The following is a 23,596-nucleotide window of genomic DNA, read 5'->3' as shown; positions in this document are numbered from 1 at the left end:
ATTGTGTAATTTTGTTGAAGATACCACATCATCAATTATAGACATATCTTAATAAGTCTTCGGTCCTTGTGATTATGAAAATGCCTTTTCACTTAAACCTCAACAACTGACTGACTGCTTCAAGTCCAAGTCCAAGTCCTTCCCTCGAAGATCAACAGCCCAGCCGTTTATCATATGGGACCACTTGATCCTTTGTCGTCACTAGTGTCTCCATGTGATACCAGTTTTGTAAACTTTATGTCCTTCGATTCATCATGTGGAACAGCGCTAGAACAAAGAGGAGGGGGTGAGCAAAACAAATTAGGGGACCGTTTCAACCGGACCGTTGGGAACAGAAACAGGGCGGTATTTTTCCCGAAAGTCAAAAAGCCTTGTGGCCGTTGAGGAGAAAAAGGGGAGACATGTCTCTGCTCTGGAATGCGGAAGAAGATAGTGGCGTGTGGAGGGGTTCTAGAAGATAGGCGTGTTTTGAATGGAAATGTGGCTTTTAGTTGTGGTGTGAGAGAATATCGGTGAGGATGGGAAAGAGTGAAAATTACAAAGGGTGAATGATATTGAGTTCAGACACAGAGCCAGACTGCCAGAGGATTGTTTTGGACTGTTGTCAAGTTCTTTGAAGGGCATAGAATTTACAGGGGTGTGTGATAGAAACATTCGGAGGTTGAAGAATAGCCGTGATTGGCTCTTCAGAATGAGACAAAGGGAAGCAAACGACTCCTTGAGCGAGATCCATGAGTCGTCTGAGAATGTCTCATCGCTCAATCCTCCCTTTGTCCCGTTACACCCGCAAGATTTCGGACGATGACATAGTGTCTACGTACCAGTCACAAGGTGGGTGTGGTGTCGTCGATGGCTTCAAGGTTTCAACAGTCAGCCATGAAAGAAACGGTGTCGTGGCTAGAAACAACCAACCGATTTTACCGCTCAAGTTGATAAATGGCAGCTGTCTTTATGGCGGGGTAGATAGGTCTCTTTTTCGAGGTCGGATGACTTATAGAGATGTCGAGCGCGGCTGTTTCAACTAATGAGGCGGCGAATGCAAGGGCTGATGACATACATGACGCGCTTGGAGGGAGACGCTTCAGAGAAGGGATGCCAAGGCGAACCGTTTTTTTATAATTGAATACTTCCTAGTAATTCGGTGAGCTCTGTTAAACAGAAGTTATTCGATAATCAGATATGAAGCACTCGATCGGTTGCAATGTCTAATGGCCGTTCAATTAATCCGACCCTAGCTGGGCAGTTGGTTCTTCAGTCTCGGCACTTCCATCATCGTCAGTATCAATTTAAGAATTCCTCTTGTCTTCAACCATATTGACCATCATTCTTCTCCGCTATTGAGAAAAGAAGAAGCAGCAACATAACGAATTGCTGCATAGAAGTTGGTGGTGATGCCGAAAAGCCTCGTTGGTGTGGCGCAAGGCTTTTTGTGCCTGGAGCCACAGTAAGCACAGCCGTGATCTGCGCCTCTGCATGTGTTCCACTGATGCCAGGGCAGCAACCAAGGTTCCCTCTGAATTGACAGGTTCGGCTCTGGTTCTGTGATGGAGAATTGAATATTTCATCATTTAATTGATCAAACGATTAAGAATTTTGACGTAACTATATTCAAGTTGAGGCTACTGAAATGGCCCATGTTGGCAGTAATTGGTGGGAACTGTAACAGCCCTGTAACACTATCGAACAGCCTGTATTATAGCTGTCTACGGGAATGGCCTCAGCGTCATTAGTTGCAGATTAGATTATCTCCCTCGTCTATCTCCCGATCACGGACGTCAATGCATCGGGAACACGGCACTCAGACCTCCTACGGACTTATGCTCCTCTAGCTATCCATTTACAGCATATTCTGTCTTACCCAAACATTCATTTGTAGCACTCGCAACCTCTTTCCGAACAGGCCTCCTGCGAGCCATGAGGCGCAGCACCTCTTCCATTCCACACTCTGCTGCAGGTTATTTGTGGCCCGCGGCCTGTTCTGGCGGCCATCTTTTTCCTTCACCACTGCCCTCTGGTGACCTACGTCTTGGGCCTAAGAGGGAGCTGACTTATAAGCTTGCAATTCCCGTATCAACCATCAGCATCATGACAGCCTCGTCAACTATAGCTAAAAGCAGCATCGGAATTCCTCTGATTGCCCCTTTTCCATTTATTGTTGATTGTGATCAAAGCTCAGCGCAATGAACAATAACGTTGCTTCGCCGTTTAACCTTCAAGTTCCGATATCGTCTGCTTCGCCTAGCGGATCGAATAACACAACTACTGGAAGACCGCCATTATGGACGCCTTCATCGCGACGAAAAGTCTCACGACTTTATCTTTATACTACGCTTCCTTTGGAGAAGATTATGGCAGTGGTTCATGCTAAATCTCCCGATACCCCTGCGCCTGGGTACGTGCTTTTCGATATTGTGTTGCGGATATATCCTAATAATTGTATAGTAAAGATTCCGCCCACAAGACACTCAATGCGATGCTCAACAAACAGCCACGATGGCTTCATCCCAAAACAGAAGACGATATGGTGCGGCGACTAGAAGAGCTGGCTCTTTCTCCTACACGCACAAGCTCAACCCATAATTCCGTCGCATCTCCAACTCAAGGTTCTGGACCTATTCCAGCTCTGAACGCTATCCCAACGCCGCATCTTGTTAGAGATCCTGGTACTAGAGTTTCGCTCGAGGTTCCGCCTTTTAACCAATATCCGCAGCAATTTATCCCAAATAATGGAACCGCTGCCCAAAGACAGATCCAACAAAACCAGGAGGACAATAGTACTTTTCGAAACTTCTTACAGCGACCTACATTCATGACTACATCGACGGACTGCACTACTGGAAGTTTACGACAAATACTCAATGACTATTCACATCCGTACGTCAAGACAGTAAAGCGCCTCATAAAACGATATACAGCGCCTCTCAACCGTCGAGGAACCAGTCTATCTCCCATCTCGGATGAAGAGCCAAGTGTGGCATCATGGCTCAACGATCGTGACGCACCAGTTCACTTGCCCATGGGACCTTACTACCTTCCCGGAAACTTCCTCTGCATCGACGAATTTGCCCAATATACATGTTTTCCGCAAGATGAGATTCATCAAAAATTGGCTTGTTTCTGCCGCCCTATCCACGAGATCGAAGAGCCAGCTTGGATCACAGCACATGGCCCTACTCAAACTGGAACCAATGCATTATCAGCTGCTGTCCATGGTAATTTATTCGAAGAGCGTGATCAATTTGGTCACACGGTGCTTCATCTCATGGCTGCGCGATTCTTGTCGGATTATCTTTTTCAGGCGATTATCTCGGATAAGGCCAACTATATCCTGAATGTGCAGAATACAGCGGGCCAAACACTCCTCCACGTCTTACACACAAACTGGTTTCAACCTCAAAACAAGGAGTTGCTGAAGCAGCTGTTGGATGCACTCGCTCACAAGGGATTCGACTTCAGTGCGCGCGACTACTATGGACGCTCATTCTCGCATATTCTCTTATTGCGGGACACACCACCTGGGCTACGAAATTATGCACTCGGGCTGTGCAGCGCAACCAGTTATCAGAAGAGAGACGCCTTCAACGTAACGCCTACTTTTTCAGCCATCCCCGAGCCTGGAATGGGTATCAGCAGAGCGAGCACACAGGCTATGGACGTCGACCCTCCGGCACCAATGTCTCGACAAGCTAGCATTGCTGATCCTTGGCACTTTGACGATATCCACCAGGAGACACAACTCCTCAAGTACATCAATGATGCGGAACTCAACCCCAGACTTGAAGACGACCAAGGCCGCAATGGACTCCACTGCCTCGCAGCCGCCACGCTCAGCGAAACGAGCATCACACAAAAGTACTACCTCGACGAGAACGGCGTGCCAATCGACCGAAGACGCAGAAGGGACAAGACCGTTAAGAACTCGGACTCGTGCACCGATAGATTACAATTCCGCCTTGCTCTTCTCCAGAACCTCCTCGATGCAGGCGTCGATCCAAATCACTACGACATCCACGGCAACACACCCCTAATGGCCTTCGTCGCTCAACTTCCTGAAGATGATGACTACAAAATCGGCCCCGATATCATTCGAGAACTAATCGATGCCGGCGCACAAGTCAACGCTCGAAACCGATCAGGCGAAACAGCACTGCACATCGCTGTTCGCTGCGGTCACAAACTCGCTGTTAAACAGCTTGTTGAGAGCGGCGCATGTGTCCATGTTCGCGATGCAGCAGGTAGAAGTGTGCTGGAAGTCACGGATGTCAAGATGAAGGGTCTAAGAGGTCACGATGATGCAGAGTATGCGCACCTTGAAGCGTGTAGGGCTTGGCTGAGTGGGATTTCGGGAGGAGCGGTGCAAGAGCCGACGGTATTGCAGGAGTGGGAGGTCGTCTCTGATGATGAGAGCTGAGGAGATTGATGGTTGTATGTGTCTATATGGGGCTTGCACTTTTGGGACGGCGTTGGGATAGAGGCGGATACCCTGGTGTTATATGGCAAAAGAAGGAATAGACTTGCTTTCACCGTACATATAGGGACTTGAGATCTCCTCACACAATGCAAGAAAGAAGTAAAAACAACAATTCGCTGAATTCCATGTAAGATGCTGGTGACAGTGCGTTCTAGAGCAGTTACTCTGGCTATCATCTGAAGTAAGGGCATACGCCACGACTGGGCATCACGAACTACCCACGAAGGAACTCTTTATCGTGTAAATTCAGTCGTTGAACAACTCCGATACAGTTGATGAACCCTTGTATGAATGTTATTCGCGGACTTTGCGACCTCAATAATTTCTCCAGATCCTTCAAGCTAAGAATATATGCTCTAGTCTCAAAAGGGACCTATAAACGCATCGCAGCACCTTTGCCCTCATCCTACAGTACGATAATACCCTTGCTCTAAAGTCCGAAAGCGAAGGTTGTCTCAGTCTACCAGCAATATGATTGGCCCTCCTTCGGACTTCTTGGCGAAAAGCGTCAGCATCGGCCCCTCCCACGTCGATGGCTGACGCCAGCCGCGATGAACTGCAACACTGACACTTCATTTATTGGTATGCACCATACAATATCAACGGCATCAATTTCGGACTTTAGAAATGACTTTCATTATAAATATCGTGGGATACTACCACTTGAATAGACTTATCATCATCAACACTTGCAATTCAGAACAAACACTCAAAAAGACACTACAAAACACAACTTGAGCTATCAACTCAATCACCATGTCTCCTCACTCTGCTTCAACCACCACCAACGACCTCGTCAACGAGTATGCCAACATCATCAAGGGCAAAACAATCCTCACGACCGGTGTCACACCCAACAGTCTCGGCGCAACCTTTATCCTAGAAACCGCCTCCAAATCCCCATCCCTTCTCATCCTCGCAGGCCGCAACGCCTCCAAACTCCAAGAGATGTCTGAAGCCATCACCAAGACGAACCCTTCCGTCAAGACCCGCTCTCTTGTGGTAGATCTTGGCTCTTTGGCTTCAGTGCGAAAAGCTGCTGAGGAGGTTAACAGCTGGAGTGATGTGCCTAGCATTGATGTCGTTGTTAACAATGCTGGAGTCATGGCTATTCCATATACCAAGAGTGTGGATGGCTATGAGATGCAGTTTGCTATTTGTCATCTTGGACATTTCCTTTTGACGAACTTGACTATGGATAAGATTCTTGCTTCGGAGTCACCCCGTGTTGTTAACATCTCGAGCAATGGCCACAGTCTTGGTCCTATTCGCTTCGCCGATCCTCACTTCAGTGTAAGTCATCTAGCCTTGCATTTTGTACCATACTAACTTGAAAAAGGACGGCGAGATTTACGACCAATGGAGTGCCTACGGTCAATCCAAGACTGCAAACATGCTCTTCTCTGTATCTTTGGCTCAAAAGCTAGGAAGCCGTGGTCTTGAATCTTACAGTGTTCACCCTGGCCTCATCCTGTCAACTGGTCTCGGCACACATCTAGACTTTGCCAATATGGACGCTGATCTGGGCACTTTCAGTACGTTAACTCACCGTCCTTCCACTACTTCAACTAAAAAATCCCCAGTCAAGTCTCATCGCGCACGAGGCAACTCTGAAGGGTGGGCAGCCATTCCCCCTGTTCCCGTCGAAGTTGGCGCTGCGACACATGCATTCGCTGCTTTCGACCCCAACATCAAAGGTAAGATATTATTTCCAAATGAGTATGGATAAATACTAATACCTAATAGCAAGCAACGGCGCTCATCTCTTGGAGGCGAGGGTTGCTGATCCTTTTGTTGATACTGTCAAGGCTTGGGCGCGAGATGCTGTTGAGGCTGAGAAGTTGTGGAGGCTGAGTGAGGAGCTTGTTGGGCAGAAGTTTGGATATTAATCGCTGTAGTGTGCTTTTCAGCTTGAAGGCAAAAAGGGAGGAGTTGGGTTCAAAATTATAGGTACCTTAGACTACAATTAGATGATCGTTATCGCCGCTTAATATGCATTGTTCGCTCCTTATCAACTACCTCATCCTCTACTTTAGCTTGTGATCTACATGTTTCTTCTACCTTGAGATGCCTCTTGAAAGTGGAAGGCTGCAGATAAACTGCTTTAATGCAGAGAATCGCGCAAGTAAGATGTTTCTTTTTCGATCATTTTGCTTACTTCTTCACCCATAATGTCAAGGAGAGTGTCTTCTTCTCAGTGGTTATAATGGCTGTCGTGTCACAAAAAGCCGACCATGGATATCATGTCGTACGTAGATTGAGATGTGACGTATGACTTCAAAAATGCTGTAATAATACCTTGCTCAAAATTTAAGCTGTTACTTCGATTCAAATAGTAAAACTTTGACATCATAAGCCTTAGCAAGTGAAATAACGAATTGTAGGCAATTAAATCGAATTGAGTTCTCACCAGACAGCTCGATATGACCCGTCAAGGTGCGGTGGCATGCGTTGGTTGGCGCATCTTCCGAAGCATTGAATCATCAAGGTAAATGCGGTGAAGCGCTTCACACAAGCCAAATTATGAGACATGAGATATCGCGGAATATGCCAAAGCGTAGCCAATGCTTTTTTGAAAATTCAAGCGATATGTAATAATGATATTTCACAAATTGCAGTCCCTCATCCGCTAAAACTAGCCCAGCCCAGGCAGAGCTGATAGTGCTGCGTTGTGGCGCTGAGCTGCCTGTTTAGCGGCTGAACTTTGCATACTACAGCAGCACCCAGCACCTTCTCCAACCTGACGGGGACTGGCAGACTGGCTGTGACTGCCTGCTTCCCCGCTGATCCCGATTACTCACTGGCCACTGATATGAGGCTTCCGCTACTTCTCCAACTTCACTCCATCATTTTTGTTTCTGCAACACCATCGATACTCTGTATCTTCACTTTCTCTTCACTTCATCCAGCTCCGCCGATCGCTTTTGTTGCGTCGTCTTCGCTCTTTTGGTCGTTCGTCTTTCAAATCTACACCCCTTCTTCATGATCGCGAGATAACGATAAGCTCATGGCCCACGGCTATCATGAGTGCTCTTGACCTTGATCGTGCCCACGATGGCGTCACCAACCAACACCCCCCGGAATCAAAGGATACAGACTCTTCTGCTGAGGCGCCCCTAAAATCAATAGAAACTCCTCTCAAGTTCCAAATACCTGAAGATTGCCGCACCTTCTCGCCTTTTCCTCGCCTGCCGCCAGAGATACGTGCCCAGATATGGCAAGCTACCCTGGAGACTCCCGGCATGCACTTTCTCAAAATCGACACCGACTGGCACCCGGCAACAGGGCTTGGAAAATGGTGGCTCAAAGAGCCGCTATTCCTCCACGCAAGTATTGAAGATCACGATGAGGAGGTTGATTCTATGGCGCTCGAGGTCAGGAGGGAAGCTCGCCCTACTGCAATGGTGTACGGTACACTGAAGCCTCTCTACCCCACTCCACAAGCCGACATCTCTTATTACACGAATCTCCATCAACAGCTCACCAAACTTTCCGTCACATGCAATGAAGCTGCCGCTGTAGCTAATTCCCTTACAAATCGGTCTACGAATTTTCGCCTTAACACTGGCCGAATCGTAAGTCTCAACTCCTCCTCGGATATCATCTATCTGGAATACGTCCCACCCGAAGTCTACGAAGACAGCATACGCTTCAACAAGGTTCTGAACTGCTCAGGGCTCGATCAAATTCGAAAGATCGCAGTCAGATATTGCCACAAATGGTATGAGCAACAATCGCCCAGGCGATGTCCAAACTGCGGCCTAATCCACAACACTCCTGATAGAGTCAGGTATCCGAAACACTTGTACAGGTTCTTGGCTCAATATCTCCCCAATCTGGAGCAGTTCTTCTTTGTCGATTACCTCATTCTACGCAAATCCGACCTCAATGCTACCACAGATCGCCACGGGTTTCAGAGTAACTTGAAAGGTAAGCGATAGATGACAACGACTTGAGACAATACCACTGACCTCATTCAAGCGAAAACCGGCACATGCAGGTTCGAGGGCGGGAACAGAAGCTACTTCGAAGCGGATACGCAAGATTGGACTATCAACTCCCGAGTTCTTCAAGTCAAATCCTGGCTACAAGAGAACTTCGTCAAATACGCCAAGTCGAGTAGCTTGAGCGCCCACAAGAACCCAGAGCAGGTCGAGTTTGGTGTTCTCGCTTGCGAATGGAATGTTGAACCACCATCAGAGCCAAAGAAGGCACTGGCGACACCGGTTAAGAAAGGAAGAAATAAGAGAGCCAATAGCGAGGAGCACGCCTTATCAAGGACGAACCGACGAGGATCGACGCCGACGGTATCAAGTCCTGTTACCGTTAACCTTCCACTCGAAGTGGCGGTCAACTTCCCGTTCGTTTTTGATGCATGTGGCAGCAACAACTTTGAATTCACCTTTTCTATGTCCCTATAATGACTTTGAATGGATTTTATTTGGCTTTTGCGAGGAGTTGAGGCTAAGGATGAGATTTGGGCTACAAGAGCCAGCACTTTGATGCTACAGGAGGACGGCGAAGCACATCAACACCAGAGTGCTCAGCCATGAATTATCGTTACAGAGATTAGATTAACTTAGAGTATAAATTTCCCCGATGAACCGTCACCTTGAATCCGAATTCTACGACTGCGTCTTGCTCCTACGCTACGAAGTTGTTTCTGTAATTCCTCGTATTGCCTGGATTGCAGGGCCAGCTGGAAAATGTTCAGTAAATCCCCATCATGGTGAACTCGTCCAGCATATCCTTTGTTATCCTATTAATCTCCATCAACTTGCTTGGTCGCGCCGTCCACCCATCCTCCACATCTCCAAGCTCAGTATTCAGCATATCCCGATACCGCTGATTGGTCAACAGACCTGTCCAAGCGCTTTGGCTTGACCACGCACTAGGGAGTCCCATGAGAAGATTCATTTGACTCATAATGTGGCGAAACATCTCGGAGAAGAGCACGAATTGGGTTGACGGCTCGATTAGAGGTATGTCGGCAAACGACATCGGAGCGGCATCGATGAGGTCCTGGTGTGGATCTGATATCGAGTTGAATATGATCCTGAGTACGACTTCAAGATGTTTGGTGAGTTGTACGTAGCAAGATATTATTAGAAACATCGTCGGCGAATCGAATACTGGGGGAAGCTCGGGTGTAGTGCTTCCGGGTGTTGGTGTCGCTTCACCCGACGAAGAAGCTATCGACTCAGGAGATTCTGTGTTTGCCTCCAAGGACAGCATCATCCTGTTTGTATGTGGCTTGCGACCTTGGCAATACACAGTCCGTGTCCCGAGCTGCCGATGTAGCGTCTTCAGAACAACAAGGTACTCCTGCGCCGCCTTCAAGACCACCTGAATATTCTGATACCCATTCTGCCTCTCCCGATCCTCACACACAAACGTACTCAACCGAAAGTCATTCTCAAGCTGAGACACGAATTCCCAGCCCTGGTGGATATCGACATTAAGTTTCGATAACTTCTCGAATACCTGCATACTAGGCACTGTGATCCGTTGCTCAAGCTCAGGCGGATCAAGTTCTGACACAGAAGGCCACGCATCCATAGGAAACGGGAGACTTTCGGGTGTATACCCGCAAAACGGATCAAGATTCCAAGCTGTGTCGTCCAACAGCGCTTGGACAAACTGCATATCTTCAGTGGGTTTATGAAGTACCATGTCCTTCTTGGGCGGTCTGCCGACACGTCGTTGCAGGCCGGCCTGACATGTTAGGCCGAGCCGGGTGCAGCGGGCGCATGAAGGTGAAGAGAGGGATCGTGAGCAGCGCAGTTTCTGGCGACGACAGCGCTCGCATGCTGAGCGAATTTGATTTGGGTGCGTGTGCATTGTTTGTTGGTGATGAGTTTTGAAAATTGGTTTATGAGTGAGACGGAGTAAGCGGGCATCGGAGGGTTATTGTGGGGCGACCGGAGGCTTTTGGGGGTGGAGATGCGGGAGGGACGGGAGGGATGCGGGGCCGGGGTTTTTAAACTTGAGTTGTGATTTGTTCGATTCATAAGTAGATGTCGGATTTGGATAGTGAGTGTTTGTATGTATCAAATTATCCGTCATTAAAGGGTCTTTACGCAAGGAAGTTGTTGACGTGGCAATGGCGGCATAGAGTTGTTGAGCTGCGAGTCGTTGGTAGAATTGAGTTCTGACGGTTGTTTAAACGTTTGAGTGTATCATTTTCCACCGGTGTAAATGTTCGGAGGCCCAGGCATGAGTCGAAGCGGGTGGAGAACCTGAACCGTGATCTATGAGATTTGGGATCGTCTCAAAGATGAAAATTCTGGACTTGTACTCACTGTTTCACATTATCCGTCACTTCGAATGCAGAATTAGAGTTTGGGGTGTGAGTTGTTCAAACGGATAGAGCCTGGGCTGTGATGCGATAGAGTCAATATCAGATCTGATACCTCACAGGTGCGTGCTTGAATGTACCACAGCTCCCGCCGACACAACACTCCGCCACCACGGCAAGGCATGCTACCTCATCAAACATAGCTCTGCATGTAGGACACAAGATGTTTTCTCTTTTCTCTTGACTCATAAAAAATGATGATGTAATGGAGAGCTCGGACTTGTCGCTCAGATACATCATCTCCTCTTCTTCCTAACTTCATTTCTGTTCTTCAATTATTACTCCCCGGGCTTCCCTTGTGGTTGTGCTATCCAACAACATCCACTAGAGTAGCATATCTTTGCCCCGCTCATAACCAAGAAACCTCGCCAATCCACACTAGGATTCTGATGATACGTTGTGGGATATTCGGCGACTTGCCTTTCGCTTTGCACCTTTTCTGGATAAAAGCTTGGCTCTATTCCGTCAGAGAGGCTCAAGACAGACCTAGACTTCTCTACCTTCAGCTTCTTTGCTGCTCGTGGGATTAGAGGCATATTTCCAATATGTCTTAAACAAGTCCCCAAACCCAAACCTTCCATCAACTCAGATGCTTGGCCCTGGAGATTCAGTATTACCTTCTTTCTTCACAATGCGAAGCTGGCAAGAACACAGCACCATATAGCGACAATGACCCTCGAAGTGAAGCTTTCTCTGCTATTCGGTCATCAGGATATCTGTCCACTGGGAAATGCAGCCGCGCAGTAAGCCATCTTGCCATCCTCAGCTCCCCCTCGCGTCTCGATGCTGAGGGTGTTACATATATCATCGAGGTCAGATATCCTGGGAATTTCATCATCACGCAGCAGGCGCAGCATCACATGGTGATCAACATGGGACCTTGCATGACACAGTCTATCAATTTCGCATTGACGGGCGACAGCCTTTGTAGTCCTAACTTCATCAAATGCCCCATCCGGCAGTTGGTACGCACTCGACCCTGCTGAACGAAAGACTCAAATAATAGGGACTACGGAGTCATGCGGACACGCATAGAGAATGGTCTTCCCCAGTGTCGGACTCAACATTTATTGGTCGGTGACAGATTGGCCAATGCACAGTCATGGCCACACAAAATCCATTCATCATGGCAAACAAGAACGAAAAAGGAAAGAAACGCCAGCCAAGCCAGCAGCAAGGTCGCTCGACGACTCCTGTGCTGCGGGCATGAACCCAGGGATGACGACTCAACGAACAAATTGCCAGTCACCCACCTGAAGCTGGCGCGATTGAAGATAATACAGCTGGCGGAAGACAGACCTACTATTTTGCTTCCAAGGCCGTTAGATATGCTACCTGACAGTGCGATAACGCCATGAGAAAGCTTGAGGAGATTGCACAACGATCTACAACCGCATTAAGTCTGTAAGTGCGGCCCCTATCACGATCCAAGTCACTCAACTTGATGATATGCCGCCTTGTACTTCATCAGAAGATATTGGGGGATGATAGATGAGAACCAAAAGCAAGAGTGGGATCATTCCATCGGCATTGCATGAGAGACTGTGAATCAATGGTAGGAGAAGCGACCATCTCTGTGCACTGTTGCTCAGTACTAGGGGACCGAGCAACTGCAGCACTACGAATGGTTCGCAGAGTCCCCTTTACTCACAACAGCCACAAAGACTGGAGACACCGGAAGCTAGTCATTTCAAGTCTGTCGAAAGAGCCGAAACGATAGGAAGAACTGAAATGTCTCTTCCACTTAACCTGCACCTCAACAGCCAATAGCCGAATGATTGGTTTCACAGGTCGTATGCGTATCAACGTCAACTGGCCTGGCTTCAACACTTCATGTGTTCCTGCTCGCAGACACGCGGTACTGCTCTCGAAATAATGGCTTACACTTACAATGTACGAGTTGTAGCAAGGAATAATAATGGATTAAAGACCTTTTTTCGGCAGAGCCACCAACCAGTGCCGCGAAGATTCCGCGACATCATGAATTTAGCGGTTCTGTTGGATTCGCTCTAGAGACCAAAAGTACTGAAGTATTTCGCGTTCTAGCTATACGTTGGATTTAAGGCATACGTTGGGCGGCTATCAGCTACAAGCTCAAGTGGTCGAGTTTCAAACTTGACGCCGACAATTGGTTACTGAAGGGAGTGCGACAGAAGGAAGCTGAAACCAGCTCGTTGGTATGAGAAAACGGGACTCCAGGGAAAGCCTTGCCCCGACAGAACTTGGAGCCTGGGTGTTAGAAGAAAGAAGATCTCAGCCATTCAACAGGTCCAAACGACAACAAGGAAAAGGCTGATGCTGCGCCTGCTGTCGTCGCGGCGCTCTGACCTCCCGTGGTATCATTGGAAGCCGGAGGAGGAACATGCGACGCAGAGTCAGCGTCTGATCGAATACTTAAAGGATGTTGCTCGGGATTTATGAAAATGAGGAGAAGTTTGACTTTGCCCTAGCAACTCATACAAGCTCACGAATCCATCTATGGGATACTTGGACGCCTATCGACGTGGAGAACGCCCAGAAGAGATTAGAAAACGACGGCGCTTCAGGACCCTCATCGCCCAGCTAGATACCCCGGATATGAGGCCCTGCAGGAGACCCTTGTTAGTCTAGTTGAGAAAGTGCGCCAGCTCATCGAGATATACTGCAAAAGTGCTTGTAACTTGATACTTTGGCCAACAGGGGAGCTAGTCAAGGTCCCATCGATGATGCCAGTGGTGGGACCAAATGGATGATCCTTGTGGATGGAGGTAGCGGAATACAGAAAGTAGGAGCCCAGAAACAAGGAAGATATCAGTATTTGGAGACATTATTGCCACAGTGGATTAGTATTGATGCAGTGTCACATGCATTCGAGGTATGCTTCAATCCAATACTCGCAACACTCGCAGCAACTAAGGCGGCCTTTTCGTTTGGAACACAAGACTGACGAAGCGTTTCCCTTCACTCAGGACAGGTTCTCAGAAAATACTCGAACACACCAAAGGGGTAGGCCATTGTTTTCTTTGAAAGTCGAGGCTCTCTTTGATGGTTAGAAAGGGGTCAAGCATGTCTTGCACATATGATGGTTGGGCTACAATCCTTTCTCGGCAATTCGCTATTGCAGGGCTGGACTTGGACGTAATGGGATCATCCAGGAGTCTCATGATCTAATGGCCAATCTCTTGATCTTCTAACTCCTCTGCGTCGACCTGATGATTTGGCGCTGATCGAGGGCTATGAGGACTTGGCATTCAACTCGTGCCGACATCCTCATCTTCACCAAAGCTCGAATGCAAAAGTCATATCAACAATAATGGTCGATCCGTATGGTGCCAGGTCATCACCAGAAGTTTATCAAGCCTTCCACCCTCAACTGCACGAGCCGTCTCAAGTAACTAAATACTCAGCATCTGCATGTGATCAGATACTTTGTACCAGGAATCGAGAAGAATTTTTCAGGAAGCCTTTGTGGAGAATAATTCATAGCATCAAATAGAAAACAGTCTAACATTCATGTCTCTCTTGCTGGTTGTTCTGAACGGAAAGACACTTTGGGTTGGTCTCATTCCAGCTGGTACGGGCTACATGTACTACCATGCACACATAGAGTTTATCCAATAAGAAGGCGCAGTGGCAGAGTGGTCTAATGCGATAGACTAGAAATCTATTCTCCTCGGAGGCGTCTGTTCGAATCAGGCCTGCGTCGATTGGTATTTTTTGTCTTTTGCCTGTTGTTTTCTTGATCTTTCTTCTTTTGCTAGGTCATGTTGATATCAGCTCAGACCGAATTGCTGCAAATCGAGGTTCAGATGATAATCGATACACATAAGCTTTACCAGCTCTAATAGCTGTTATAAATTCTAGAATTTAAATTCTTATTATTCCAACCAATGCACGTCCAATAATAGGTTTCTCTTTTCGAATAGCCAAAATGCATAACATCCTTGGGCTGGTGGTAAGACGTGGTGAAACATTCGCCGCGTCTCATAGGACGGAGGCTTACTCCTGTTTAAAGCATCCGAACGTAAGCCCACCTCCAGCAATAGGAAATCGGACAAGCTACCGTATATAATTTAGCTTAGTTAACAAAGCTCATTCCACGGAGCATTTGAAGAAAGCGTCAGCAATTAGTTTCCTGTGCGAGTCGTATTTCATTTCATAAAGCCTCCGATTTTCCCTATCTGTTACTTCGCGAGTTGAGAGGGTTAATGGATTTCTCTTATAAATTGGCATTCTTCCTCTAAGGATGTGACGATATTAACAAGGCAAACAGACTTGTTGTGCAGTGATCATCATGGCTTCTGCAGAAATGAAAGATACTGCCTCACCTTACAAGGTGGAGGCATCTAACCAGACACTCTCATCGCCACCCTCTGTCAACTCGTCAGACCAGACGAAGACAGCCCAAGAAGATGAAGAAGCTCAAACAACAGTGACCAGAAAGACGAAACCAGCTTTCAATAGAGATTATCGCTTCTGGATGATCATGTTAACTTTAGTCCTGGCAACACTCCTTGCATCTCTCGAAGCAACAGTCGTCATTACTTCTCTTCCAACAATCGTCGAGAGTCTCAATCTTGGAAGTAGCTACATCTGGGTTACCAATGTCTTCTTCCTCACCACGTAAGTTCCCACTCCGATTTCGCGAAGTGGCTGACATGATACAGAGCTTGTGTCCAACCCCTGTTCGGCCAACTCTGTAACCTCTGGGGACGCAAGAAAGTCATGATGTTCATCTTTGCTACATACACACTCGGAAGTGGTATCGCAGGTGGTGCTAACGGCGGCGCAATGCTCATCGCTGGGCGTGCTATTCAAGGTATCGGTAGTGGTGGAGTCACTATGGCCAACGATGTGATCATCTCTGATCTGGTACCACTTCGATATAGAGGAAACTACATCGCTATACTTCTATTAGTAGCGACTATTGGGTTTGCCGTTGGACCTTTTCTTGGTGGCGTTATTGTTGAGAACACGACTTGGAGATGGGTAAGTAGATCGATGACATCTGCCGACTTATGCTGACTTGTTAGGTATTCTACCTCAATCTTCCCATCGGAGGTGTTGCTATCGTCGTCACATACTTCTTCCTCAACCTCCAATACGATCGAACTCAGTCGACCATGGATAAACTTCGTCGCATTGACTACATTGGCAACGCTATTCTCATCGCATCAAGCGTCTCGATTCTCATTGCCCTTACTTGGGCAGGTCCCGTTTATCCTTGGTCCGATGCTCGAATCCTAGCTCCCCTGATAATCGGTCTCGTCGGCCTTGTCGGTTTCGTTTTATATGAAGCCTCAGGAATTCCCTCGGAACCTGTGATGCCTATTCGCCTATTCCCAGGTCGCACATCATATATCGTGTACATCAACACGTTTCTCAATATGTTGTTAATCCAATGGTGTTACTTCTTCTTACCGTTGTACTTCCAAGCTGTCAAGCTATCAACACCTTCACGGTCAGGAGTGCAAATGCTCCCCGTTGCTCTCATCGCTATCCCAGGCGCAGCGCTCTCTGCGGTAGTTCTCTCAAAATGGGGCAAATATAAGATGCTTCACGTATCAGGCTTCTTCCTTATGACACTAGGTGTCGGCCTCCTCGGTCTTCTTCACGAAGACAGTCCCCCTGCTGCTTGGATCTTGCTGCAGTTCATTCCAGCTATTGGCTCCGGCTTTCTTCTGAATACCCTTTTGCCTGCTTTTCAGGCAGCTACTGAGGAGGAAGACCAAGCTGCTGCTACAGGAAATTGGATTTTCATGCGTTCTTTCGGCTCTGTGTGGGGTGTAGCCATCGCTGGGTCCATATTCAACACGTACACGAAGCGGTATTCGCACATGATTGATAATGAACTGGCGCGAGAAATGCTCGGCTCAGGAGATTCTTACCAGAGTGCGACACGAGCTTTCGTTCTACAATTTGACGAGGTTGTTCAGTCTCAAATTCGACATGTTTTTATGTTGTCGTTGAGTAAAGTCTATGTTATCTCTGTAGCGTTTGGCGGGCTTGCTTGGGTACTCTCTCTGTTTGAGAAAGATGTTCCTCTGCGAAAAGAATTGGATACACAGTACGGTTTGGATCAGAAGGCACCTGTTGAGCAGAAGAAAGAAGAGGCATTGTAATAATATCTAGTTTTCTTTTTTGTCAAAGCCCGATTGAGGCCTTTTGTATTCTAATTTTTCATCTCCTATTCAAGATCACAAGAATTCTTTAACAGCCTCCCAGAAAGCCTGAGGATTCTCAGCCATAGGAAGATGTCCTGTTTGAGGCACAATCTTCAACTCCGCGCCATTGTCACCAAGTAGTCCCTTGCTCGCATCCATAGCCTTGACAAGAGCACCCTTGGCATCTTCCTCTCCAACAACAAACAAGCCGCGTACTTTGCAGCCACCCATCTGAGGCTTGAGGTCGTAATCCCAAAGGGCTGTGTTGCTGTATCTAAAGCCCTCAACGTCATTGGCAGCGACCATCTCTGTCATCCACTTGACGGTCTCAGCGTTGGTGGAGGGATGGAACCATCGCTGGACTGTTTGTCCGGCGAGCTTCTCAATACCCTTGCCGTTATCCTCCTCGGCTAGAGCTGTGCGATCCTTCCACGCTTGTGTGTTGGCGGCGCTTGATGTAGGGTTGAAGTCGCAAGCAATGAACTGCTGAAGACGCTCAGGGTACTTGATGGCAAAGTTCAGGGTAGTAACACCGCCGAATGAAACACCAATAAGGGTATGCAGCTTGGTGATGCGAAGGGCATCAAGCACTTCTCGAATGTCGTCAGTCAAACGATCCACAGTAGCAGCTACTGGAGGCTGAGGCACGGCATGTCGGCCACGGGTATCATATCGGAGAATTCGGAACTCAGGGCGCTCTCGCTTGAGGATTTCTACGAGGGGATCCCACATATGCAGCGAAGTCAACAGTGAATTGGTGAAAGCGATTGTGGGAGCCTTGGGGTCCGGGTTACCCTCCAATCGGTAGGGAATGACCAGAGAATCTGAAGTTGTGACGAAAGAGTTTATAGCAGCGTTGGGGCCAGGTGTGGTAGATTGCTTGGAGTCGGGGGAGGTGAAAGCAGCTGTCGAGGGCAGCTTTGATAGCGCTTCCAGCTCTCGAGGAGCAGGTCCAAAGACGTAGAAGAGAGAATATGTTCTTCGGCCCTTTGAAGCAACGAATTTGTCAAAGACTTTGGTGCGCCATGGGGTATTCATCGAGGCCTTGTGCTCCTCTCCACCCTGGCCATTCTCTTTAGCATAGTCATGCAGGGCAAGGAACGTCGTCTTGCCCTGTCCCTCAAGATACGAAGTCTTGAAGGCGCGTGAGCGCAACCAACCAGGAACCTTGGCCAACATAGGAATATGCTCCTCAACCAGCCACTTCTGATATTCCTCTGCAGCACCCTCAACGTCCTTAAGTTCGATTGTAACCGCAGTAGTTTGCAGACCCTCGGCCTCTTCGTCGGTCAACTTCTCGAAGGGCACGAACTTGTCAGACTCGTTGGAATGAACCAAGTCCCAGAAATATCGCTTCACGTCAACTTGGCCAATGGTCTCGGCTTCTCGAGGAGATCGGTTCGCACGCAGTGTGAGGTATGTCTCGGTTTCGAGGTGCGGCATGGACGTAACGTCGTAAGCAGCGAGATATGTAGGTTCTTGACCATCCGTCGCCTTATATCGAAGACCGTTGGAGAAGATCTGAGGAAGACGAAGTCGGGTCGGGCCGTGCTCGTTATTATACCACTCATGGAATTGATCTAGAGACAGCCCAGGCTTGGGCTGCATCGTGACGTAGAGGTTGCCAGGAGGAGACATGGTGCTGGTTCTTTGAATTGATGGCTGTAGTTGAGGAGAGAAGCTCAATGGGAGGTTATCCAGTTGTTATAAATCGCCCTCAGGCCTTCCGGAAGAACGATTTACATGACGGGAGGTGGAGCGGGAGTTTGCGATTCGGCTCGGCAGATGGAATCGGGAACGTAGTGGGATGTACCTTACTGTATGTATAAATGTTTACCCCGCCACTCACCGAAAGGTCACCGTGAATACGGGGGTCCACACCGGGAGCACACCGAGAAGCCATCGCGACCTAGCGGAGTGTGAGCAGCTAACTTAGCATCAAGTCGATCTATTGTGTGAATAAACTGTGAAGATGAGGGCTGGCAGCGCAATATTGTGCCGTGTCATTTTAGGGCATTTGTATATAGCCCTCTGCCTGCAGTTGCGATGTTACATTGTATATGCCAGTGCTGAGCAGTGCTTTGACTTTCTGCACTTTCTTTCATTACGAAGCCATTGATTGTGCTGTGATATATTCGGATTTCTCTTTCTGGCCCTCATTCTCTCGATTTTTCTGTCTCATTCTTTTGTCTGGCACTGTATATTATACCAGGATATATCAGCAGTCGGCCTCCTGCATGAAGCATCCCGCTCATCCAATCTATTGTTTCCATCGGATATCACAATCTGCATCTATCCACATCGAGCGATACTGAGGACTCGATCTCGTACACACCGCCGCCGATCAACTCAGTTGCCCGCCTCTTGAAATATTACAATGTCCATGGGGATGCGCTAAGAAGCCCAGGTGAGAGTCAACCGCCACATGCAGACGTGCCAACCAACAAAACTAATAGCTTTCAGACCTCGCATCCTATATCACGTATATCTGAGTCACATTTGTTGCTGCTCTTCTGTTTCTACTGGCGCGCAAAGTTGTTGAATCACTCAACGCCGGCGGCCTCGTTCGCTCGCAAAACAATGGAGGTCTTCTGTCGAAATGTCCCTCAGGACTTGTCAGAAGAGAGCTTCAAGCAAGAACTCATGCCATTTATGAAGGCTTTGAACATCACAGACTTTTATTGCGAAAAGCCAAAGAGAAGGCCTCAAGCATGGATCAAATTCCTCAACCCCGGCGATGGCTACTCATTTCTTGAAAGACATGGCAAACAACAGCGTCACAACGAATCGCAGAAGGAGAACATAAACCCGAGATATCCTTTCAAGACCAACTTCAGACCAAAGGATACTCCACGCCTCCACATTCTCAAGACAGCTGTGTTTGTTGAGCAGAGTACTCGCGCACTCGACAAGCATTCCATCGCACATCTCAAGCATGAACGCGATAAGAAGCAACAAAAAGCTGCTGCTGCTGCCGCTGCCGCTGCGGCTACCACCACTAAAGACCGCCAAGCTCCGGTTAAAGCCTTTAGTATCATCGGCATCAGTTGCGGCGGCAACACGTTTCGTGGTCCCCAACAGGTCATCACCTTCGTTGAGCACAACAGTTTGATGCTGCCCAGAGATATTATTGGCAAGTTCATGCCGCAGTGGTTAACTGTCTATAACAAAGATGGGTATCGTATGGATTTTCACAACGACACTATTCAGGATCTCATTGCTAGTCGCAATGATGCATCCATCACTTTGGTCTTGACTGAACCGCCAAAGATGTACACGCCTCACAAATCTGATAACCCAAATCAGGAGTGGAAACGAGTACAGGGTCTGGTCAATTGGGGGCTGATTCGCGAATACTCGGCATCTTGTCTCGTCTACCGCATCTTCTTCGCCTCCATAAACGACATGAACGAGGTCCTCCGTTCTGTGAAACATCGAGATATTCTCGCCATCACCTATCACGATCTCCCATCCGTTCTGTGGTCATACATGGAACCCGAGAGCAACCATTTCCTCGGCCGCCAGCAATTCACAGAGAAGGCTAAGCGCATTCTGGCATTAGGGAATGTTCACTTCGCTCTTCTCTTCCAAGTCCAAGCTCTGGTCTGGAACAACTACATCAACCCTGCGAGCGGCATAGAACTGCTGCAAATTCTCGAAGAGGTTATTAAGGATGCTAAAGAGAATCAAGTTGCTGCTCCCGTCACCACAGATGCTATGAAAGGTCTCCATCAGAAGATACCCTACCCTTGTCCTGGCACGGATCCCGATGAGCTGAACGTCATCACATTGATGACCAGCATCATGAATGAAGAATATGAGGCCAGGGCGGAGAATCCTAAGCGAGACAGAATCTATGGAGTCAAGATTCCAGATCATCAGATATATATCTTCAAGGCTATGGTGACGCCCACGCGTGTTCTTCTCTCTGGCCCCGAGCCCGACAGCAAGAACAGGGTGTTGCGAAAGTATCACGAGAACAATGACTACTTCTTACGCGTCCTCTTCTGCGAAGAAGATGGCCAGGACCTCAACTTTCATCCAAAGGTTGATAACGAACCAATCTTTGCCCGGTTCCGACATGTCATGGATGAGGGGATCACCATTGCCGGCCGGAAGTTTGATTTCCTGGGTTTCTCCCATTCATCCCTTCGTTCTCACTCCGCTTGGTTCTCTGCGCCTTTCACCGATTCAAATTTTGAGCGCCAGACTCCTGCAGCTATTTTACAAGCCCTTGGAGACTTCAGCGAGATTCGAGTTCCGGCAAAGTGTGCAGCACGAATCGGCCAAGCTTTCTCGGAAACACCATATGCAATCCCAATTTTTGAGACTGGTATATGTCATCGGTTCATTCCAGATGTAAAATCTGAAGATGGAACGCGTGTATTCAGTGACGGTGTCGGAACGATCTCCAGAGAAGCCTTGGAAGAGATTTGGCCCTATCTGTCGATGCGAGCTGCAGTACCAACATGTCTCCAGATCCGGTGGGGTGGCTGTAAGGGAATGCTTTCTCTCGATACCCGACTCAAAGGGAGAGTCTTCTATATTCGACAAGAGTCAATGATGAAGTTTCCAAGTGACGATCTTAGAGAGCTCGGTATTTGCGACGCTTCATCCAAACCTCTACGGCTGGTCCTCAACCGCCAGATGATCAAGATCTTGGAAGATATGGGTACAACCAACGATTGGTTTTTCAGACTGCAGAACAACGCACTTGACATACTGCGCAATGCCACAGCTGACGCGACCAACACGAGCTATTTCTTGGACTACCAGGCCATCGGTGTGAACATGGGGCTGCCCAAGCTGGTCAAGCAGTCGGAGAAGATGGGCATTGACTACCGCCGGGATAAATTCCTCAAGTCAGCGGTTGAACATGTCGTCTTACGAGAACTGAGATTGCTGAAGCACAAAGCGCGCATTCCTGTTAATCAAGGAGTGACCCTTTTTGGCGTCATGGATGAGACAGGATTCCTAGATGCTGATGAAGTCTTTGTCACATACGACAAGACCCATGGCGTTTACAGAGGTCGTCGCATCAACTCAATGCTTAAAGATGGTCAAATCATTGTCACACGCTCACCTGCTCTTCATCCAGGAGACATCCAGATCGTCAATCAGGTCACACCTCCACAGGGACATCCTCTACAAAGCTTACAGAACTGCATCGTCTTCAGCCAAAAGGGTAAACGTGACTTGCCCAGTATGCTGAGTGGAGGAGACTTGGACGGTGATCTCTACAACATCATCTGGGACCCAGATGCATTACCCGATAACTACTTCTTACCAGCAGACTACCCAAGAGTTAAACCAAAGCCACTAGATCGTCCGGTGAAACCCCAGGACATTGCCGACTTTTTCGTTGACTTTATGCGAACTGATATCTTGGGCATGATTGCCACAAGACATGTCGTCTTGGCAGATTATCATGAGCAGGGAACTACGCACCCTGACTGCATTTCGCTGGCAGGCATGCATTCTACAGCGGTCGACTTCTCCAAGACAGGTATTCCAGTCGATGTAAAAGCTTTGCCCAAGAACCCTCCATTCCGTCCTGATTTGTAAATCTTTTCCGCCAGTGCTCTATAGAAACATACTGACATATTCTGCAGCCTTGCAACAGCACCGCCTCTGAAGACATACGAAAAGGGACAGATCGCTCATCTGCGTGACGACGATGAAGATGACAACGCCGACGATGGCATGACTCGTTACAAAGCAAAGTATTATGAGTCTGACAAAATCCTCGGTCGTCTATATCGAAACGTGGATGAAAAGAAGATCTGGGACGAAGATATCCATCGGACTATCAACACAGCTGGACCCTCTGTTTGGGATCAGTTATTAACCGTTGTTAAAAGCGAGGTAAACAAGTATAAACTTGACGTCGATTGGACACGCAGGTCCGACGAGGCGTGGAAGATCCGAGGCCTGTAAGTTGCAAAATGCCTCTCGCTGGCTTAACGTGCTAACAGTTTCAGTTACGAGTCAACCATCACCGGCAAGATGTGGGACTTTTCAGAAAATCCGCGTGCGCCTCTTACAGAAGTCGAAGTCTTCTGCGGTTTCATCCTCAACAAACGCGGTGCCCAAACACGCCGCCAGGGTGATTCATCTATCAAACTGAAAGAAGAAATCGACCGTATCATGACATGGATGGTCAAACAGATCCGAGATCGCGGTGTAGGCGACGGCGCAGAAACCCTTAGCGCAGCCACCGACGCAGACGCAGCTCCTTCGCGATGGAGAGAAGACGTCGTAGAGCTATGCTGGGCCTGTGTAGCAGTTGCATGTATCAGAAAGGAATTTGCACCAATAGTGTACCATGGAACAGGCGAGCTGGAGAGTTTCAGAGTCGTGGCGGCTTGTTGTCTGCTGAAGGAGCTGAATAACCTGGCTAGGAAGATGGAGGTCAGCGCTGGAGGAGGCTTTGTTGGTGTTGGACGTGGGAGAGGAGGACGTGGGAGAGGCGGTGTGAGTATGATACTTCCCATACGGTGATTGAGATCCACGTGGTGTACATTGCGAGATCTGGCATATATCAGGACTACTAGGCAGAGATATGAGGGTTTGGTAAGAGTTGTGTTAGAGCTGGCTTGAGATTTCGATGATAACGAATAATAA

General features: G+C 48.1%; 7 protein-coding genes and 1 non-coding gene across 8 annotated transcripts; 6 read left to right on the top strand and 2 right to left on the bottom strand.

The window, feature by feature from the left end:
* Positions 1–1,853: 1,853 nt before the first annotated feature.
* FOBCDRAFT_153254 (uncharacterized protein) lies at positions 1,854–4,580 on the top strand. The gene is made up of 2 exons (XM_031194628.3): positions 1,854–2,392; positions 2,443–4,580. The coding sequence occupies exons 1-2, from the start codon at positions 2,181–2,183 to the stop codon at positions 4,409–4,411; spliced, it is 2,181 nt and encodes a 726-aa protein (XP_031029366.2). The 5' UTR covers positions 1,854–2,180; the 3' UTR covers positions 4,412–4,580.
* Positions 4,581–5,026: 446 nt separating this feature from the next.
* Positions 5,027–6,478, top strand: FOBCDRAFT_213320 (uncharacterized protein). The gene is made up of 4 exons (XM_059609356.1): positions 5,027–5,764; positions 5,811–6,006; positions 6,055–6,168; positions 6,218–6,478. The coding sequence occupies exons 1-4, from the start codon at positions 5,228–5,230 to the stop codon at positions 6,358–6,360; spliced, it is 990 nt and encodes a 329-aa protein (XP_059463943.1). The 5' UTR covers positions 5,027–5,227; the 3' UTR covers positions 6,361–6,478.
* A 1,016-nt stretch (positions 6,479–7,494) lies between these two features.
* FOBCDRAFT_235959 (uncharacterized protein) lies at positions 7,495–8,974 on the top strand (the record flags this gene model as incomplete). The annotated part of the gene is made up of 4 exons (XM_059610035.1): positions 7,495–8,192; positions 8,283–8,401; positions 8,453–8,778; positions 8,816–8,974. 4 exons carry the CDS (start codon positions 7,495–7,497, stop codon positions 8,972–8,974), a joined length of 1,302 nt encoding a protein of 433 aa, XP_059463942.1.
* A 69-nt stretch (positions 8,975–9,043) lies between these two features.
* On the bottom strand, positions 9,044–10,329 carry FOBCDRAFT_8634 (uncharacterized protein). The gene has a single exon (XM_031194625.3). It carries the CDS (start codon positions 10,310–10,312, stop codon positions 9,182–9,184), a length of 1,131 nt encoding a protein of 376 aa, XP_031029363.2. The 5' UTR covers positions 10,313–10,329; the 3' UTR covers positions 9,044–9,181.
* A 4,103-nt stretch (positions 10,330–14,432) lies between these two features.
* FOBCDRAFT_t27 lies at positions 14,433–14,514 on the top strand. The gene has a single exon. It is a non-coding gene; the product is annotated as a tRNA-Ser (tRNA).
* Positions 14,515–15,102: 588 nt separating this feature from the next.
* Positions 15,103–16,930, top strand: FOBCDRAFT_314724 (major facilitator superfamily domain-containing protein; the record flags this gene model as incomplete). Its single annotated transcript, XM_031194623.2, has 3 exons — positions 15,103–15,431; positions 15,476–15,797; positions 15,842–16,930. 3 exons carry the CDS (start codon positions 15,103–15,105, stop codon positions 16,928–16,930), a joined length of 1,740 nt encoding a protein of 579 aa, XP_031029361.2.
* FOBCDRAFT_213316 (Alpha/Beta hydrolase protein) lies at positions 16,908–18,755 on the bottom strand. The gene has a single exon (XM_031194622.3). It carries the CDS (start codon positions 18,608–18,610, stop codon positions 17,006–17,008), a length of 1,605 nt encoding a protein of 534 aa, XP_031029360.2. The 5' UTR covers positions 18,611–18,755; the 3' UTR covers positions 16,908–17,005.
* A 797-nt stretch (positions 18,756–19,552) lies between these two features.
* On the top strand, positions 19,553–23,594 carry FOBCDRAFT_314722 (RNA dependent RNA polymerase-domain-containing protein; the record flags this gene model as incomplete). Its single annotated transcript, XM_031194621.3, has 3 exons — positions 19,553–22,533; positions 22,585–22,905; positions 22,954–23,594. The coding sequence occupies 3 exons, from the start codon at positions 19,553–19,555 to the stop codon at positions 23,471–23,473; spliced, it is 3,822 nt and encodes a 1,273-aa protein (XP_031029359.2). The 3' UTR covers positions 23,474–23,594.
* Positions 23,595–23,596: the final 2 nt, after the last annotated feature.

This window comes from Fusarium oxysporum, chromosome I, assembly GCF_013085055.1.
Source record: "Fusarium oxysporum Fo47 chromosome I, complete sequence".
Taxonomy (NCBI): domain Eukaryota; kingdom Fungi; phylum Ascomycota; class Sordariomycetes; order Hypocreales; family Nectriaceae; genus Fusarium; species Fusarium oxysporum.
Note: the sequence above shows the minus strand (reverse complement) of the source record. Positions and strands in the feature narration are given on the sequence as shown.

Bases quoted from the DNA above. Each gene is read 5' to 3' on its own strand.
- FOBCDRAFT_153254 (XM_031194628.3), top strand. From the start codon at position 2,181: ATGAACAATAACGTTGCTTCGCCGTTTAACCTTCAAGTTCCGATATCG. The intron at 2,393-2,442 runs GTACGTGCTTTT...ATAATTGTATAG, and splicing joins CCCGATACCCCTGCGCCTGG to TAAAGATTCCGCCCACAAGA.
- FOBCDRAFT_213320 (XM_059609356.1), top strand. From the start codon at position 5,228: ATGTCTCCTCACTCTGCTTCAACCACCACCAACGACCTCGTCAACGAG. The intron at 6,007-6,054 runs GTACGTTAACTC...AAAAATCCCCAG, and splicing joins CGCTGATCTGGGCACTTTCA to TCAAGTCTCATCGCGCACGA. The intron at 6,169-6,217 runs GTAAGATATTAT...AATACCTAATAG, and splicing joins TTTCGACCCCAACATCAAAG to CAAGCAACGGCGCTCATCTC.
- FOBCDRAFT_8634 (XM_031194625.3), bottom strand. From the start codon at position 10,312: ATGCACACGCACCCAAATCAAATTCGCTCAGCATGCGAGCGCTGTCGT.
- FOBCDRAFT_213316 (XM_031194622.3), bottom strand. From the start codon at position 18,610: ATGTCTCCTCCTGGCAACCTCTACGTCACGATGCAGCCCAAGCCTGGG.